Below are 17,384 nucleotides of genomic sequence, written 5' to 3' on the forward strand. Positions count from 1 at the left end.
GCCATTTTCAGTGTGGGCTTGACAGAGAAGCATACTGACTGACAGGCTGTGTTCTGGGTCACTTTTACTCTCTGGATCCCTAGCATCAGCAGCCAGGCCACAAAGGATGTGAGGGCAAGTGGGTGCATAAGAAGCCACTATTTTTCTTTTCATTCCCCAAGAGGCAAACCTGAGCAGTTTTCTGTGTACCAGTTTTATAAAGACCCATCCCTTCCCACCTCCTTCTTTTGTGTACACCCTTATCACTGGCTGGAATACAGAATCAGAGAAGATGTGCAGTGGAAGTAAACTCAGGCCCAGGTTGAGTGTGAGGGACTTGCTCAGAGTTGTGCAGCCCAGACAGAGCTGGAACTAGACCGGGCCTCATGTTTTCAGCTTCACGACGAAACAGCCACAACAACTGCTCTGTTCCCCTAATGACGGTATTTGTGCCAGACCCTGGGCCCCCGAAGGCTTCCGTAAGTGCTATGCCGGCAGCAGGGTGAGCCCCCAGGGAGGTTGCTGCACACTGACCATGGGTGATGATGATTCTGTGTTTTTCTCATTAAGAACTGGGTCTGTTTGGAGCAACTACAGCAGTCTTCTGTTTCTCTGTCTGGGAAGCTGCCAGGCCCACAGCTAGGAAGTCTTCATTTTCCTCAACCTCAAGCTCAGCAACAGGGACTACCATCAGGAATGAGGTGTTGAAGCACCAGCTCTACCGTGATTCTTACAGGAATTGGGTCTAGTCATTGCATAAGCTTCTCTGGTGTGGTGAGGCCTTTCCTAACGAGGCACAGGGGGATGCTGGTGACTGGGGACAAGGCTGCCGACAGAAAACGATGGTACAACAACTCTAGAAGTCAGGGAAAATGAAAGCAGGGAGCAAGAAATACCCTAAGCAACAGGAGAGAGAGAGAGAGAGGCTTCATTTGATATCTCTCCATTTCTCTAGTTCTGCTGCTGCAAGACCATCTGCCTTCTGCCAATGGGAAGGATGCTGGAAGCAATTTATGGAGCTCCAGCTTCCTATTCACCATCTGCCTGCCTCTGCTGCTTACCTCTTTGGGTCTTGCTGATCCTGCTTGTTTGCCCATCCCGTTCCGTCCTTGGGTACTATAACGATGTTGGGGTCGTTTCCTTTGTTTTCAGATTTCAAGCTTGGCAGGTTTGCAGGCGGTGGCATACGCCGGGCTGTGGCAACTTTCCCAAGACTCTGTAAGCCATGTCTAGGAATAACTGCAGGAAGGGAGAGGGAAACAAAGAAAAGTTACAGAAGGAAAAAGGTCTGATTCATTCAGCTCCTTTTTCAAATCCTAAGTGACCACCACGACAAAGCCAACCAAACAAGACACAAAGGGCAGTGGAAACAAACAAAAGTATGTGGTGGTCACCTGACAAGCTCTTCAGCGGGGACTTCAGAGACAAAGGGGCTGCTGAAAATCTGTACAGAGGCTTCCCTTTTACTTGTGGGCAGGAGAAGGCTTGAAGAGTGTAAGTGGGTTTACAGCATGGGTGAGGAGTCAACATGGGTGAGGACCCAAGCCCAGAAACCTCCATCCTACACCATAACCGCCTCTCTGCAAGTTAAGACTGGGCTGGCCTCATTACAGGACTGAAGGGAGACCTTCTGCCTAGACCCAAACCAAGCCTGAGTAGGGCTCCCCTTCAAGTTTGTAATATGCTCGTGGGCCTTGGTTGAGATGAACACGAACTTTTCCCGCCAAGTTGCAGACTATCAGAACCAAGAAACCTAAAAAGTGTAACTAATGCAGATTAGGTTTCATTCTGTCCAGTAGCTGAAAATATCCATGGCTTCAATAAAATGAGAGAGAGAAATAGTAATTCCTGCCCAAGAGTCCGGATACTTAAGGTTCTGAAATTAGACCCGAAACAGGAGGCAGAAAGGTGATTCTGACTCCCCAAAACTACCTGGTGACCACTACATGCCAAGAAAGCCAGTATGCATGGACCGTATCTGTGTGACCAGATGGGGGCACTCTTCGGCTTTCATGGTCTTTGACCTAGAACTCATCTTTTAAAAAAAAAGTATAAAAAACTGGACTTCAACTCTGCTACTTACCTGAGGATCTGATCGCGTCTACTGATTTTCCTTTATACTTATCAAACAGGCTGAGAGTCGAGTACTTGCTTTTCCCATCCTTGCCCTTGGTTATTTGCCCCAAACGATCGGACATTGCGATGAAATGTCATCTAGTAAGGAAATTTTTCTCGGCACCGCTCCCAATCTGCCTTTGAAATGGAAAGAAAGTGCGTGTCAACCCGCAACCTTCTGACCCAGGGGATTTGATCTTTTTGAGATCATGGATCTCCTTGAAAATCTGATGAAAGCTTTGGACTCTGTCCCACAAAAAATGGCCCTTTCTCTCAGAGGCAGTTTTGCTTCCATTTAAAGGGTGTTTTGTAGACACCTCTCCTCCTGAAGAACTCTCTTTGCTCTGAATTGGCTGGAGTTTATTACTGCACATGGCCAGCAGGCATCAACCAACACTGAAAACTCTGACATCAAGTCCTCCCTCTAAGTCGAGGACAAGTATTCAAGACAGAAAAATAAATGCTCATTACTTGCAGCACATCCAAGTAACATCAAAAATAAGGCAGGCAGAATAGGGGAGGTACACAATCCATTGACTTCAAGGCTGTTCATCTCACGGACGAGAAAAACCAAATCAAGGGGAAGTGACCAAAGTCAGTAAATCATTCAGGAACAGTTGGGTGTGTGTACACTTTTCAGAATGAAGAACCAGCATCCAGAGAAAACATCTGCTTAGGTAACAGAAGCACAGCTCAGGAAAGGGCCCATGTGGGAACAAGGGCAAGCGCTCTCCAGATCTGAGAGACCACAAGGGGCCATCTACAACCACCTAGTGATACCATGAAGAGGTGACCAAGAAAGGAGCTTACTCTGCCACCTTCCAATTCGGTACAAGTGGCAGCACCTTACTCACCAGTTCTTTCATTTACTCACTCATTCATTCACACAAATATTTACTGAGTGTCTACCATGTGCCTGAGTATTGTGTGCCAGGCACCGAGGCCCCACTAAGATGAACCAGAGGCAGTTTCTACCTCAAGACCCAACATAGTGGTACTGTGATTAAGCATGGGGCTGCTAACTAAAAGGCTGGCAGTTCAAATCCGCCAGCCACTCCTTGGAAACCCCATGGGGGGGCAGTTCTATTCTGTTCTATAGGGTCACTAAGAGTTGGAATCAGGTTTGGTTTGGTTTTTGAACCTTGGCGATAGGTTCTAAACATCTTGATTACGGGGTGGTCGGAGTGAAGTGACCAAGTGTTACTTCCCACTGTAATTAATGCATGGTAAAGAAAGTCAAAGCATCAAGTTAGACATATTTATAATCTGCCCTTAATGACATCATGGAGACACCTGTAAAAATATCCACTGACTAATAAAAGGCACTTACTAGTAGCTGCAGCAATAGGGTTTGTCATTTCATCATACTGATCTGAAGCTGTGCAGGCCAGCAGGAACACCAGTGCATTGGGAGGGATTTTCTTGTACCCCAAAGAGGCTTACAAGATAAAACCCTGTATTATATATGATCTCAGACTAAATATGATATGAGAACACAAAGAACAAAGATCAGTTACAAATTGGGACCAAAAAAAAAAGGCAAGATGGGGGAAGCTCTCAGCACATGCCTCTGCGCAGTCTGGACCCAGGGCTCACGCCAAATGTGGAACACATTTGTGCTTACACAACACTGGGCATATCCATCTCTTCATTGATTCCACAGATATTGTCTTGATACCTGCCCTGCTGGTCCCTGTTGCTGGCACAAGAATATGCAGGCATGCAATTTGTATTAGCAAACGCTCAAAGAATGCATGGGACAGATGCCAAGGGGTAAGCTTTGTGAGCTGGATACATATGTGTCAGGTGGTCGATCAACCTAACACCCTGTCTTCTGGGAACTGCTCTTCTCCTCCTCACGTGGTTTCAGTTATCCTGGTTAGATACCTAACTCCCTTCCTTACCCAAATCCTGATTCAGTCAGCTGTGGCCAAGGGGCCTGGACAAGGGCCGAGAACTGCCAGGGTGTCTGAAAATGTACAGGAGCATTTTTTGTAGTCACAATGACAGGAGTGCTATTCACATTCAGTGGCCAAGCCCAGAGACACTAAATATACTCAGGTGTGTAGGAGAATCTGGCACAATGAAGAACGTACCACTAAAAGTCCTCAAAAATGCTCACTGTCCCCCAGTTCACGTGTGAGGAGCCACTCAATGTCAGTGGTCCTCCCCCAGTGTCTGCCTTACGTACCAGGAGCAAGGAAGAGCAATGATCAAGGACGGGAATCAGCCCAAACTGTCCAAATCCTGATTCTAGTATCCAAGACCTGCTGCCTCCTCACTCCTTTATCTTTAACTCACCCTTCATCTAAGTAGGTTCCAGTGAGTTTCTGCCTCTACCCCTCAAAAGTTCTAACTAATAAATAACAGGCTGGACTATAAGCTCCTTCAGGACAGAGACTGAATCTTCTCTGTTTTATAAGGTCTATTTAATAGGCTCTCAAATGTAAATCAACTTGAATTTCTCCCTTAAGGCTAGGTGAGATCTAATTTTTAGACACTTCCATTAAAGCAAACCAAGAGTGGAAAAGACAAGACCATTTGGGTAGGAACACTACCCCCAACACGCACACTCACTTAACAAAAGGCCCTGAGATAAAAGATATCACTGTCTTTCAGGCTCTCACAATGCCTACCACAGCGCCCACACAACGGCATTTACTTAATGAAATATTTAGTGAATCCAATCATCTGCCTATCATTAATGAAGTGTCACACCACCTCTGGGAAGTGGCTATCAATGAGATACAGAGAAACCGAATGCTCCAGAGACAAAAAGAAGCAAATACAGAAGCTGAGCAGCAACAGCCCAAGCTGACACTGGTTGAATGTAGACCCTGCCAGTGTTGGGGTTCCCATGGTGTATGCCCCGTCTCACAGAGCTTAGTCTAGAACAGGGGTCAGAGAAGGGTCTATTTTTATACTGCCCGAGATGAGAATGGTTTTTGCACTTCTTACATTTGAAAACAAACAAGGAAGAACATGCAACATACCTCCTCCTCACAAAGCCACATATTTAAAAAAACACCAAGTTGGTGCTAAGTCCATTCTACGGGGAAAGAAGAATCTCTTCAATAAATGGTGCTGGGCAAACTGGATTTCCACGTACAGAAAAATGAAACAGTAGCTATCACATCATACACAAAAACAAATTCAAAATGGATTCAACCCTAATTGTGCAAACTAAAACCATAAAATTCTTAGAAGAAAAAGTAGGGGCAATGCTGTCAGGCCTAGCTTTTAACAATGGATTATCTAATATAATAATAACAGAAGTACAAACAGGAAAAGACAAAATAAGTGGGACCTCATAAAAATTAAAAACTTTTGTTCATCAAAAGACTTTACCAAAAAATTGAAAAGACAAGCTACTGACTGGGAGAATATCTTCAGAAAACGTACATTCGATGAGAACCTAATAACCAAAAAATATATGAATCTTCAACAACTGAACAAGAAGACGACAAGTAACCCAATCATAAAATGTCTACTCAGACATTTCACCAAAGAAGACATTCAAATGGCCACCAAACACATGAAAAAATATTCAGCATCATTAGCCATCAGAGAGATGCAAATCAAAACTACTAGGATGGCTAAGGAGCCCTGGTGGCACATGGTTAAGAGGCTGCCTGCTAACTAAAAGGTGAGCAGTTCAAATTTACCAGCTGCTCCTCGGGAACCCAACGGGGCAATTCTACCCTGTCCTACAGGGTCATGATGAGTTAGAATCAACTCAACGGCAGTGGCTTATGGGTTAAGATGGCTAAGATTTAAAAAAAAAAAAAAAGTTGGAGAGGATGTGAGGGACGCTGGAACCATTATCCATTGCTGGTGGGACTGCAAAATGGTACAGCTATTGTGGAAAACAGTGTGGTAGTTCCTCAAAAAAATAAAAACAAGACTACCATATGAGATTTGTACACCAATGTTCATTGCAGCACTATTCACAATAGCAAAAATGTGGAAACAACCTAAAAGCCCATCAACAGATGAATGCATAAATAAAACGTGGTATGAATACTACCCAGCCAGTAGGAGAAATGAACTCTTGATACATGCTACAATATGGAAGGAGCTAGAAGACATTACGCTGAGTGAACTAAGTCAATCACAAAAGGACAATTATTGTATGACCTCACTTATACTTGCATAAAAAGACAAGATAAATGTTTTGAGAACAAAGTTTATTACTGGTTACCTGGGGCAGGAGGGAGGGGAAAAAGACGGGCTAATAGCAATTGAAATACCGTGCTGATCAAGGGCAGGGTTGCACCGTTACTGTAATTGCTGTCAATAAGTTGCACACTTGTAAAAAGTTGAACTGGCAAAAGTTGTGTGATAAATATATTTTTAACAACAACGAAAGAAATAGTAGCTGCTGAGACTGATTAGGAAACCCTGGTGGTGTAGTGGTTAAGTGCTACGGGTGCTAACCAAAAGGTCGGCAGTTCGAATCTGCCAGGCGCTCCTTGGAAACTCTATGGGGCAGTTCTACTCCATCCTCTAGGGTCGCTATGAGTCGGAATCGACTCAATGGCAGTGGGTTTTGGTTTTTTTGGAGGCTGATTATGTATAACCAAAAACCTCATGGGATTTCTTCCTTGGTTTGGAGGTTTGGGGTCCTGGTTTCATAGGACATCCCAGTTAATTGTCCTAATAACATGTTTAGTGCCTCTGTTTTACCTCTTAGTTCCATGTTTAGTGCCTGGGGCCTTAAAAGCTTCCAAGGCACAATCCCAGTAACCCACAATAACTGGTTTCTATTCGCCTAGAGCAACAAAGGAAGGAGAGTCAGGAATAGGACGAGGATATGGTACGTGTGGCAAAATGCCTCTATGATTCCTTTGCTATGAGACCAGAAGAACTAGATGATGCCCAGCTACCATTACTGAACATTTTCATCAAAGATTTCATAGGTAGTCTTTAGTTTTTAAGGAACCGCCACATTGTTTTCCACAACAGCTGTACCATTTTGCGTTCCCACCAGCAATGGATAAGGGTTCCAATTTCTTCACATCCTCGCCATTATTTGTTTTCTGTTTGTTTGTTTTTTTAAATCTTAGCCATCCTAACCCTGATCAAAAGGGGGAAAATGAAGAACAGAATTTCACTTTCTCATGGACTCTAGGCATTCTGGAACCATGAAGGGAGAGTGAGCCTCTGAAACTACTGCCCTAAGATAGTCTTCTTAAAACCAAATAATAGTTTAGCTTAATTAGTGAGAAAGGCCTGCCTTGAGCATTATGCTTTTTTAAGAACTATCTGTATGGGATCAAATTGGTAACATTAACTCAAAAGGCTAGTTAGGAACTTCAGGGGGTAGTGAATTTACGTTCATGAGTTAGGAACAACTCAGAAAAGGAGGGTGAGAATGGTTGTACAGCTAGAAGAATGTAATCAATGTCACTGAACTGTGCATGTAGAAACTGTTGAACTGGTGCATATTTTGCTGTGTATTCTCAACAACAAAATAAAATTATATACATATAAAAGAAATGCTAATTGTAAAAAAAATTTTCAGACAATACAGAAATTTATAAAGATAAAAGTAAAAAATATCCATCAGTCAGAGATAACCCAGGCCCAGAGATAACCATTAGATTCAGACAACCACTCAACATGTTACTGTGTATCTTTTTATATTGTTGTCTGATATTTGATTATTAAATCTGTTTAAATTTGTAATTAAAAAAAAAAAGATTAGAGAGGAACCTTAGGTGGCAGTGAGTTTATGTTAATGGGGAGAAGGGAACAACTCAGAAGAGGCTGAGAATGGTGGAACAACTTGAAGAATGTAATCAATGTCACTGAATTGTGCATGCAGAAACTGTTGAACTGGTGTGTTTTTTTACTGTGTATATTCTCAACAACAACAAAATAAATAAATAACAATTGGAAGAGACAGGTCCCAGCAAAGGGAGAACACTGAAGCAAACCGTTATATACCAGCAGGAGGCTATTTCACAGAAAGAGCTACTTCGCAACTCTCTGGGTAACATTCCCTTGACAAACTTGTTGTGGTAGGCAAAATAATGCACCACCCCCCCCATGTGTCCAGCTGTAATCTGGGCCTGAGATGCAGCGAACAACAAGCTGGACACAGCCCCTGCCCACATACAGCCTAAAGAGATGATGGAACCAGCACAGTCACACAGCTAAATAATAAAAAGCATATTCTAGAACTTTCTGAATCCCAAGCCTGCACTTCTCACTTCAGCACAATGATGGAAAATGCTCAACTGCAGCTAGATCTCTGCTGTCCCTGACCGCAGCTTTCACCTGACCACTGACCCCAGAAACGTTTCTGAATAAAACCGTGGTGCTCACTGCCCTGCTCTGCATAGGTCCTTCTCAGCCACACAACCTGCAGGACTAGGTTTCGCATCAATTTAAATTCAGATAACTAGTACTTTAAATTAAAAACCAAACCAACAACAAAAAAAAAAAAAAGGAAAAATTATTTGCCAGCCATTCTGAGCCACCAAATTTCCACATTAAATCCTAACACTCCTGATTTTTTTTTTTTTTTTTTATCAATTATCATTTAATTCTGAGACTTGGCCAGAAAATACTTTTCCTATAAAAACCAAACCCAATGCCGTCGAGTCGATTCCGACTCATAGCAATCTATAGGACAAAGCAGAACTGCCCCATAGTTTCCAAGGAGCGCCTGGCAGATTCAAACTGCCAATCCTTGGGTTAGCAGCCATAGCACTTAACCACTATGCCACCAGGGTTTCTTTTCCTATGGGTATTGTTTAAATTAAAAAATCTTCCTAAATCTGTTAGTTCTCTAGCTTCAGCTGAGTTCACTGGATACAAACAGATCTTCTTTTGGTCCTACACTGGCCAGGACTGTGGACAGAGGGTAGCAAGGGCACACATAGCTCCTGGGATGTACACTGTTCCTGGTGTGTCCGCCTGGTGCTCGCCACTCTTCTCTGAGAACAATTCCTCCTCTGTCCCCGCCCCAAAGGAGCCCCTGCAACCAGGTTTGCACTAAGGAAGCAGAAGCCTAACCACTGACCCCACCCCTCGCACCCCTGAAAAAGAAGAAAAACTCTGGGCAAACATGAGCTGCTCTCCAGGAAACTGAGAACTGTGTCTAAGACACGCTACTTGGCACTTGTCTGAAATGCTAGGGGAAGCCAGAGCAGCCAGTACACTGGACTAACGCCTGTGTCCGTTACTTTCTTTTGAGTGCCTTCCCCCTTCTAGCCAAGTTTTACCCCTGCTGGGCACACTACTGACCTCTCTAGATCTCACTTTCCCCATCCACTGAATGAGGGACCTAGACAAGATCTCTCAAGTAAAATCAAATGCATCAATATTAATAACTTACAGCCACAGAATTACAAATGATTTGTCAAATTGGCCAGCAGTTCCTACGCACCTGGGATTCTATGTTCCCATACATACTTGGGATGCTAACAGGCAAAGTAATTGAGTCACCCTTGCTATGGAAACAGCACCTGTGGGATAGGGGGGCCTGATATTTGTTCAGTTAAACTCCCTACAATAAGACTGTGCAGGTGGAGGTTCTTCCAGCCCTGACTTTCCCTTACAGCAGGGAAATTGCAAATTGCAGGCAACCTGAAGAATATGTGACAGAGACCATATGTGGTCCACAGAGCCTAAAATAGTTACTATCTGGACCTTTACAGAGCAAGTTTATCGATGACTACCTTAGAGCATTCAAAGGTTCTTTAATTAAGCCAAACTGTATCAACACAAATCCAAAACAAACAAACAAAAAAATAATCATTTGGATTTCCCCTGTTGTATGTCTCTCCACTGAAGCAACAGCATATTTGGGGCCCAGCCCAGCCCCACACCCACCTGGCTACAGTGCTTGCCAGTGAGTTTTCCTACATAAACATCAGGCCACGAGCACCACTAGTAGTTTAACTGGCTTCCAAATATCTGCCAAGTTTTTATCTATCAGCGCGCGCACACACACACACCCACCCACCATGAGCTATGTATCCTAGCCTCTGTTCTGATGCCAGGAAGAAAGCAGATCCTAACATCTGGGTGTAAGTCAGGAAGCCAGCAAGGGGAGAGAATATGCTTCTCAGTAGGTCAGAGGAGTAGTCATTAAAGTCTGACTCATGCTTGGATTTGGACAATAGGTCCTTGCAAGTGAGCATGGCCTACTCTGGTTCACATCAATGGCGTTGACGCCACCTTCTCTCCCTTTTGCAGGCAACACAATTCTTTTTGCCTTCTTTTTTTTTTTCTCCCTGAACAAAATCTAATTTGGAACCTCAGTATTATATATAAAATAGATCCAAGACAATGGTGTCTTGGCTGGGAGAGAGTCTTGTCTGTGTCCCCTGGTCCTCATTTCCCACAGCAGCCTACCTCACCCCAGGCATTTCCATGGAGCCCTAGAAGATTCGCTGGCCTAAAAAAATGTTGCCATTAAGCAGATCAGGAAAAAAGAGTCTAAAATCTACATGAAGAGAGCTTTGGGGAAATGAGAAAAGGATATTAACAAATGAACACTGGGTCTGCATATTTTCACAGTTATCTAAGAAGTGCTCTTTGAGGCCCAGGTTCTGCTGGAACAATAACCACCAGAAGAATTCGCCAACAAAGGTAATTTAATATCCAAGCTCCATCTCTCCAGACAGCAGTCTCACCCTTCAAACAGGTTACTAAGACTCTGCTCTGTCCACCAGAGGAAGTCTCCTGTGCTCCATCTTATCAAAAGCCATGTCCAGGTAAGACGATTAATTTCACTCCACACTTGGGTATCAGCCAGTATCAGATGCTCGAACAGATTTGGGGTTGACCTATATCCCATCTGGGAACCACTACAGCTACCAACTCAGGGCTAATCATAGTGGTCACCAGTATTCCTGAGAGCTGGCACCCTGCCATGCATACAGAGTGCCCTAGGCCCTGGACTCCTCACAACAGCTCTCCCTGGAAGATACTATTATCATCAGCCTGTTTCTCAGAGAAGGACACAGGTTCAGGATAGAAAAGTAACAAAGCTGCCGAACGCTGGAGCCAGGCCTAGAGCCCACGCAGCCTGGCCCCAGAGCCCAGGGTGGACAACACTAGGCTGCAAAATGGTGGGGGCAGGGAAACCCCCCCGACTCCAGGTCCTGCTGCTGCTGCTTCACCTGTGGGAGGCTGCAAGACAAGAAAGACTATGCGATTGATCTGATATGAGTCAACCCAGGCTCAATAGCTGTTTTGGGCTGACTGCACAGATGACGGTATTAGACAAAGACTTCAAAGACAAGCATTTTCATTTATGCCAATGCCTCCAACAGCTAGATTTACATCGAAGACCAATCTTGGTTTTTACTCTTTTCAAAGTTTCCATTTGGTCAAAATCATCTTTCACTTTCTTAAGTCATCTTCAACTCTATGGACACCTGGAGACATTTCCTTCAGTCATCAAAACTGATGACGAATCTACTGCGTGCTCTAGCCTAAGCCCCACCTTCGTGGGGCACAGACAGTCCTTTGAGGAAGACGCATGATCCGCTGGGCAACAGTAATGAGTAGAGCGTGGTAGGTATAAGCAGAGGCCCCCAACCTGAGGAAGATGGAATGTCTCAGCATGGAATGAATGGGAAGATCCCACTGCTAGAAAACATACCAAAAATCATGATTTGACAAGAATGGAAATTGACAGCAGGTTGGAGAAATACTTCAGAAAACAACTACATGAGCCAGAGGGACTTGGTCACTAAACAGTTTACCTGCTAAGTCTCATTCAAAAAGTAAAGAATCATCACCATGAATCTATCCTTCAACATGCCAATGTCTGAGAAGTCTAGCAAAAATGAACTTTAACACAGGGAAGGCTCCATGTCACCTATTTCAATTTCAATGTTTATTGACCATTACACGTCCCAGACACTATACTACTAAATGCTGGGGATAAAGAGACAATGGAGACTCCAACCCTGCCCTCTAGGGGCTCACAGTCCAGAGCAGGCATCTGCAAACTCTTTCTAAGTAAAGGACCAAACAGTCAATGTTTCCGGCTTTGCTGGCCATATGGCCTCTGCTGCAACTACTCAGCTCTGCCTAACGCTGTCAGTGTAGCATGACAGCAGTCAAAGACCAGACGGATGGGGCTGTGTTCTGATAAATCTTTATTTACAAAAACAGGAGGAGCGACAGATTTGGGGCTGCAGTTTGCTGATCTGTAGTTTTGAGTATACAGCAGATATGGAAATGAATATATTACAACATGATGAATTCAACAAAAAGGATTTCAGATATATACCAGGATGAGGTGAGGGTGGGAGGAGTAGGAGAGGGAGAATCTTAGCTGGTTTTGACGGGAAGCTTCTGCTGCCTCATTTAGCAACAACATGACCAAACACTCTCCACACCTCTGGCTTTCAGAGGCTCCTTACATGGTACTAATCAGAAAAACAGGGGTGGCTTTCAACACAGACACAGAGTGCCCACGTCTCTGCTCCTCCGTAGTCAGGAGCCAGCCCATCTGTAAAGCTGGATAGGACTCACTTGCAGCACAACTGAGTCATTCTACCTGCAGAGCCCAAGTGGTAAGGTTTTTGCAGGAAAGGTATGTGTGTCCCTGCAGAATACAGCACAAACCTCTCCAAGAATAAACTTGAAAACAAGGCTTGAAGGATCAATAAAATGGTGGAAGTGGGGCTTCTGGTAACCCAGTACTGGCTATGAATACGTTAGCCCCACCAGAAGAGACACACACTTGGGAGACGGTGCAGTTAGAAAGCAAGAGAAATGAGATATAAGGTAAAAATCCTACATGTTTTTGACTTGGCGGGATACTTTCCCTCAATGACACAAAGCACTCCCCCTTCCCAGTTCTCATGGGAGCCCAACCCTGCCTGCCTGCACCACACAGTTGGCTCTCCCTGTCCCTAGCTGCCCAACCCTCAGTTGTCCCCTCTTCTAGAGCTTCAGTTCATGTATCAAACCAGATCCTGTCCAGCAGCTGCTCAGACACCTCCAAAGTCATCCCACTGCTTCAAGGTCAAGTCCAAATCTCCTGACCTAGCCCACTGGATCCAAACTACCACGATCCAGCCTCATCTCCACTCCCACCACACTGCCAGTCTCATTTCATCAGAACACAGAGTTTGCACCGTGCCTCTGCCCCACACTGTTTCCTTGTGGATTAAATAGGGATAAATGTACCTTTACGCCCCTCACAGGCCTGATGTAAGGAATAGTAAGAGAACAAAGACAATATGCTTAACCCAGTGCTCAGCACTTAGCAGGTTCTCAACAAACGGCAACTATTACTGCTGCTTGGCTCTCCTTCACCTCTCTGCTGCCCTTGTGCACCGTCTGTCTTACAAACATTACTGCTACTCACCTTTCCAGGCTCCTATGAATGAGTGAACCTCCAATTTGCCCAACAAGGCTGCTCCTGCCCACCTCTGGGTGCTGGGCAGACCAGACCCGGAGCCTGCGCTTCTACCTTCCCCGGTGCACCAAGGACCTGTTCCCCATTTTGTTGTATCATAGTGGGTTTGGTTTGGCTTTTTGGTAGTCAAAAGGCACTGATGCAGGCAGCAGATCTTCAAAAGCCTTGAGGATAAATTCACAGACATTTAGGATCTGTTGGTGGACCCTTTAATAATTCTCAGGAGAGATTTACTTTCATTCTCAGAAAATCCTCCTGAGACAAACACTCCACTGTGCCTACACTTTAAACATGAAATGGTGCCAGTTTCAAGGTTTCCCGTTTCAGAGTACCATGCATGGGTAGTCGGCGCAATGACACACTGATATTACATGAGACTGCCTTATGCTCGCATGCTTATTCACAGCATTTTTACTAACAAAAGGAATATACACTCGATACAGAAAAATGTAGCTTAAAAAAAAAGAAAATTGTATCACCTGTAAACCAACTCCCAGATACATTGCTGGATTTCTCTTCCCCCAGCACAAATCACTTAAATTTTCAGTGCTATCATACCTCAATACTAATTATCTGTCTTATGCTATTAGCCTTTTGCTTACTATTTTAAAAGAGTTCTGCAATTAATAAAGGTCATGTAAACTTTTACACAAATTCTAAAGAGATCTTCTCTTTGTTTAAAAAAATATATAAAAATAATTTTAAGGAACGCTCAGAGAGGGCAAGAGACAGGCCAAGTACTGTTGCTAGATGGTCAGGCAGCAACTCTATTTACATCTAAAAGCCATTCCCGTAGAAGTGAGTCACTTGTAGGAAGCTGGCATCTGGGCACAAGAGGAGAGGGTGAATCAGGCTGGCCTGCCTTGGGCAGGAAGTGTCTTTCTTTAAACTTGGAGAAAGCATCCCTTCCCACCTTCCCAAATCCTATGAGTTCACAGATTCACCGCTGAAAAAACACAGGAGGGTAAAGAGACAAAGGCTGGTTCTATCATCTACCAAATAATGGCCACCACTGACTACAGCAACCCAAACCTAAGCCAGAGATCAGCCTCTCTTGGGCAAACAATCTCTTGTAAGTAAGGATTAGCTCTCTCTTGTAAGTGGTAGCTTTCTCTTCACGGACTGCCAGAAAGGAAAGGAGGCAGAGTCCAAATCCCACCTCCTCCACTGACTTCATTCTCGTCTCCTTGTCTCCTCATCTACAAATCGAGGACAGAGATAATGGTCACAAAGCGTAACATAACACTACCCCCAATGTAGTGCTCCTTGGCACAGAGTAGGAGTTCAACAAATAGGAACAGTCATTTCCATCATCACCCTCTTCCCTCCAGGTTGGGATTCAGATTACCCTTCTCGAGAATTCTGAAGGGAAAGGAGAGAGAAGTTCATTCTCCATTACGTTGGGAGAGTTCCATGTGTCAGGCAGGTTGTGACGAATGACCAAACATCCCAACTGGCCCTCCCAATACTCTGCAACCACTATAATAGACGACACGGATCTAGATGTCCCGATGCAGAAAGCTGACCATGACCACTCAGATGAGAAAAGCAGCAGAGCAGTGAGCTGTACTTATCTACACATACACACATACGCAATCGTACATGCACACAAATACGACAGTGTATATCTACACACATGCATGCACACACCCCACCAACGCCCTTCAATTCATAAAAACACTGTTCAGAATACAGGGGGTGGGGCACTGGTGAAACATGGCCAAAGGACCGAGCATTTATAGCTTGCTCTCGCAAAACCTCCTAAAATGAAAATAAACGACAAGGAGAACCCGAAAGATTGGGATAGCAGATAAGAGTTTTACAATTTTGGCAGATGAAAAGCAGACACAGAAATGGCAACAGATTCAGCAAACTGAAGTACGCTGCAGGCTGAAGGGCTTACAGAGCGGGAAAAACTCCCATTCCCCCACAGAACCCCAGAAATCTCAGGAGGCCCTTGGAGGTACCTGTAAGACACAGGGAGGTGTGGGACATGCTGGAGGGCCCACTGAAAGGCTGCATGTGCACCAGCTGGATTCCCACGACACTTGCCCTCTTTCCCCTTCTGGAAAAATCAAACAAGAGTCCTAGGCTTGGGAATACCAAGGTCAAACGGGGTAGGGGTGTGGAAAGGATCTAAAAAAGGAAGCTAAGTGAAAACCTGAAGAGCAAATCATGGAGGCCTCAGGTCCTCTCTGCTACTTCCCTCACAGAAGGGTGGCAGACAAACCTATCACCCCTCCCGTCTCATCCCCCAGGCAAAGACTGAAGGATTCTTCTCTGGAAAGACTGGCCCTAGAGAAAGGAACTTACACACACTGACACTTAGGGCTCAAGAGAAAAGGCCAGCCTACCATCCAGCCAACCTACAGTGAAGAGCTCCCACACACTCACCTGCCCACCCAGTTTCTAATCAGCTTTGCATGTCTACTCTTAAACACAACCACTAAGATCACAGACATTTGAGAGGCTACCAGCTAAAAGAAACCAAATAAACAGACATGCAATGAACCTGCAGAAAACAGACAATGCTAAGAAGCAAATATAAAAAATATGTAACATAAAATTAACACCTCCAGAAAATTAAAATACTGCTCCCATGAAAGAAAAACAACATTTTCTCCTCTTAAGGGAAAAATTAGAAAACAAGAAAAAGCCCTAGGAAGAATCAAACATGATAGCCAAAATGTCACAGCCCCAGGCAAATCAAGAGAAAAACACCAGCCCAATCTCATTTGAGGGACAGTCTACAAAATACCTGTCCACTAGGGATTAAAGCCACCAAGGTCATCAAAAACAAGACTGAGAAACGATCACATCTAGTGGATCCTAAGGAGACATGACGACTAAGCAGAATGTGGTATCCCGGATAGGATCTAGGACAGAAAACGGACATTAGGTCAAAACCAAGGAAATCTGAACAGAGTACTGCTGTTGTTTAGATTCCGACTACAGACTTTAGTTAATGAGAATGTATCACTGTTAGCTCACTAGTTATGACAAATGTAACATATTAATGTAAAATGTTAATAACAGGACACTGGGAACAGGGGATAAGGAAAAGGGAACTTTTCTGTAAGTCTAAAACTATTCTAAAATGGAATTTATTTAAAATTTTCAAAAGAAGCAGAAGATAAGTGACCCTTCCCCAAACAAAAATTAAAGAATTAACCCAGGAGTCCAAATTAACTAGTAGGAGGGGAAAGAGGGGGAGAAATTGGCAAACAAAAAAATGCAAGAAAAAATCCCCGAGCTGAAGTATTCAAGATTGTAAGGTACTACCACGTGCTCAGAACAATGGATGAAAAAAGAACACAAACGTTATGGACAAAGACAAGAACCTAAAAAATTCTGAAAAGAAGAAAAAGAAAGAAAAGGTCCTAGGGAGGAACGAACAGTGGCAATGGGAATGAGCTCCCACCAGCGACAATGATGAGCATCATTCTCCCAGGGAAATGACGTTTCCATTTAGAATCCAATACTCACCTGAGTGTGAGAAGAAAGAAAAGCCTTCTCAGACATACAAGGACTCAAAACATTTACCTTCTCAGAAAGTTGCCAGGGGACGTGCTCTAATAAAACAAGGGAGCAAACCAATAGAGAGACAAATGCACAGGGGCTATTCTTGGCTGCTTACCCAGTAACTCATTCTACCTTCCTCCTTCATAACAAGCAATTCTGTCCTCCCCTGGGTAGCCACTGAACCTGGGGGGAACCTGACCCATACATACCCAGCTCCAGGGTGGGCCTACCTAATCTAAGAGAAACCCGTCTTTCTTGCTAGGAATTGATTCAGAATGGGTCCATGGCCCGTCCAGATACCCAGATCCTTAGTGACAACACTAAGCCACCAAAACTGTTCTATGCTGGACTTCCATTTACTTGGGCCAATAAA

The 17,384-nt window shown here is 44.2% G+C and overlaps 1 protein-coding gene across 12 annotated transcripts in view; it reads right to left on the minus strand.

Annotated features, from left to right (window-relative positions):
* PRRC2B (proline rich coiled-coil 2B) overlaps positions 1–17,384 on the minus strand; it is a 90,850-nt gene that overhangs the window by 55,485 nt on the left and 17,981 nt on the right. For 11 of the 12 annotated variants that reach the window (XM_064291317.1, XM_064291316.1, XM_064291313.1 and 8 more), the window contains exons 2-3: positions 2,063–2,232; positions 1,041–1,218 (exon numbers count right to left, since the gene is read on the minus strand). In XM_064291317.1, coding sequence (XP_064147387.1) covers positions 1,041–1,218; positions 2,063–2,177 — 293 coding nt within the window. In that variant the 5' untranslated portion in view covers positions 2,178–2,232. The remainder of the gene's footprint in view (positions 1–1,040; positions 1,219–2,062; positions 2,233–17,384) is intronic. The other variant, XM_064291306.1, reaches the window with a different exon arrangement.

This window comes from Loxodonta africana, chromosome 9 (genome assembly GCF_030014295.1).
Source record: "Loxodonta africana isolate mLoxAfr1 chromosome 9, mLoxAfr1.hap2, whole genome shotgun sequence".
Classification (NCBI taxonomy): Eukaryota; Metazoa; Chordata; class Mammalia; order Proboscidea; family Elephantidae; genus Loxodonta; species Loxodonta africana.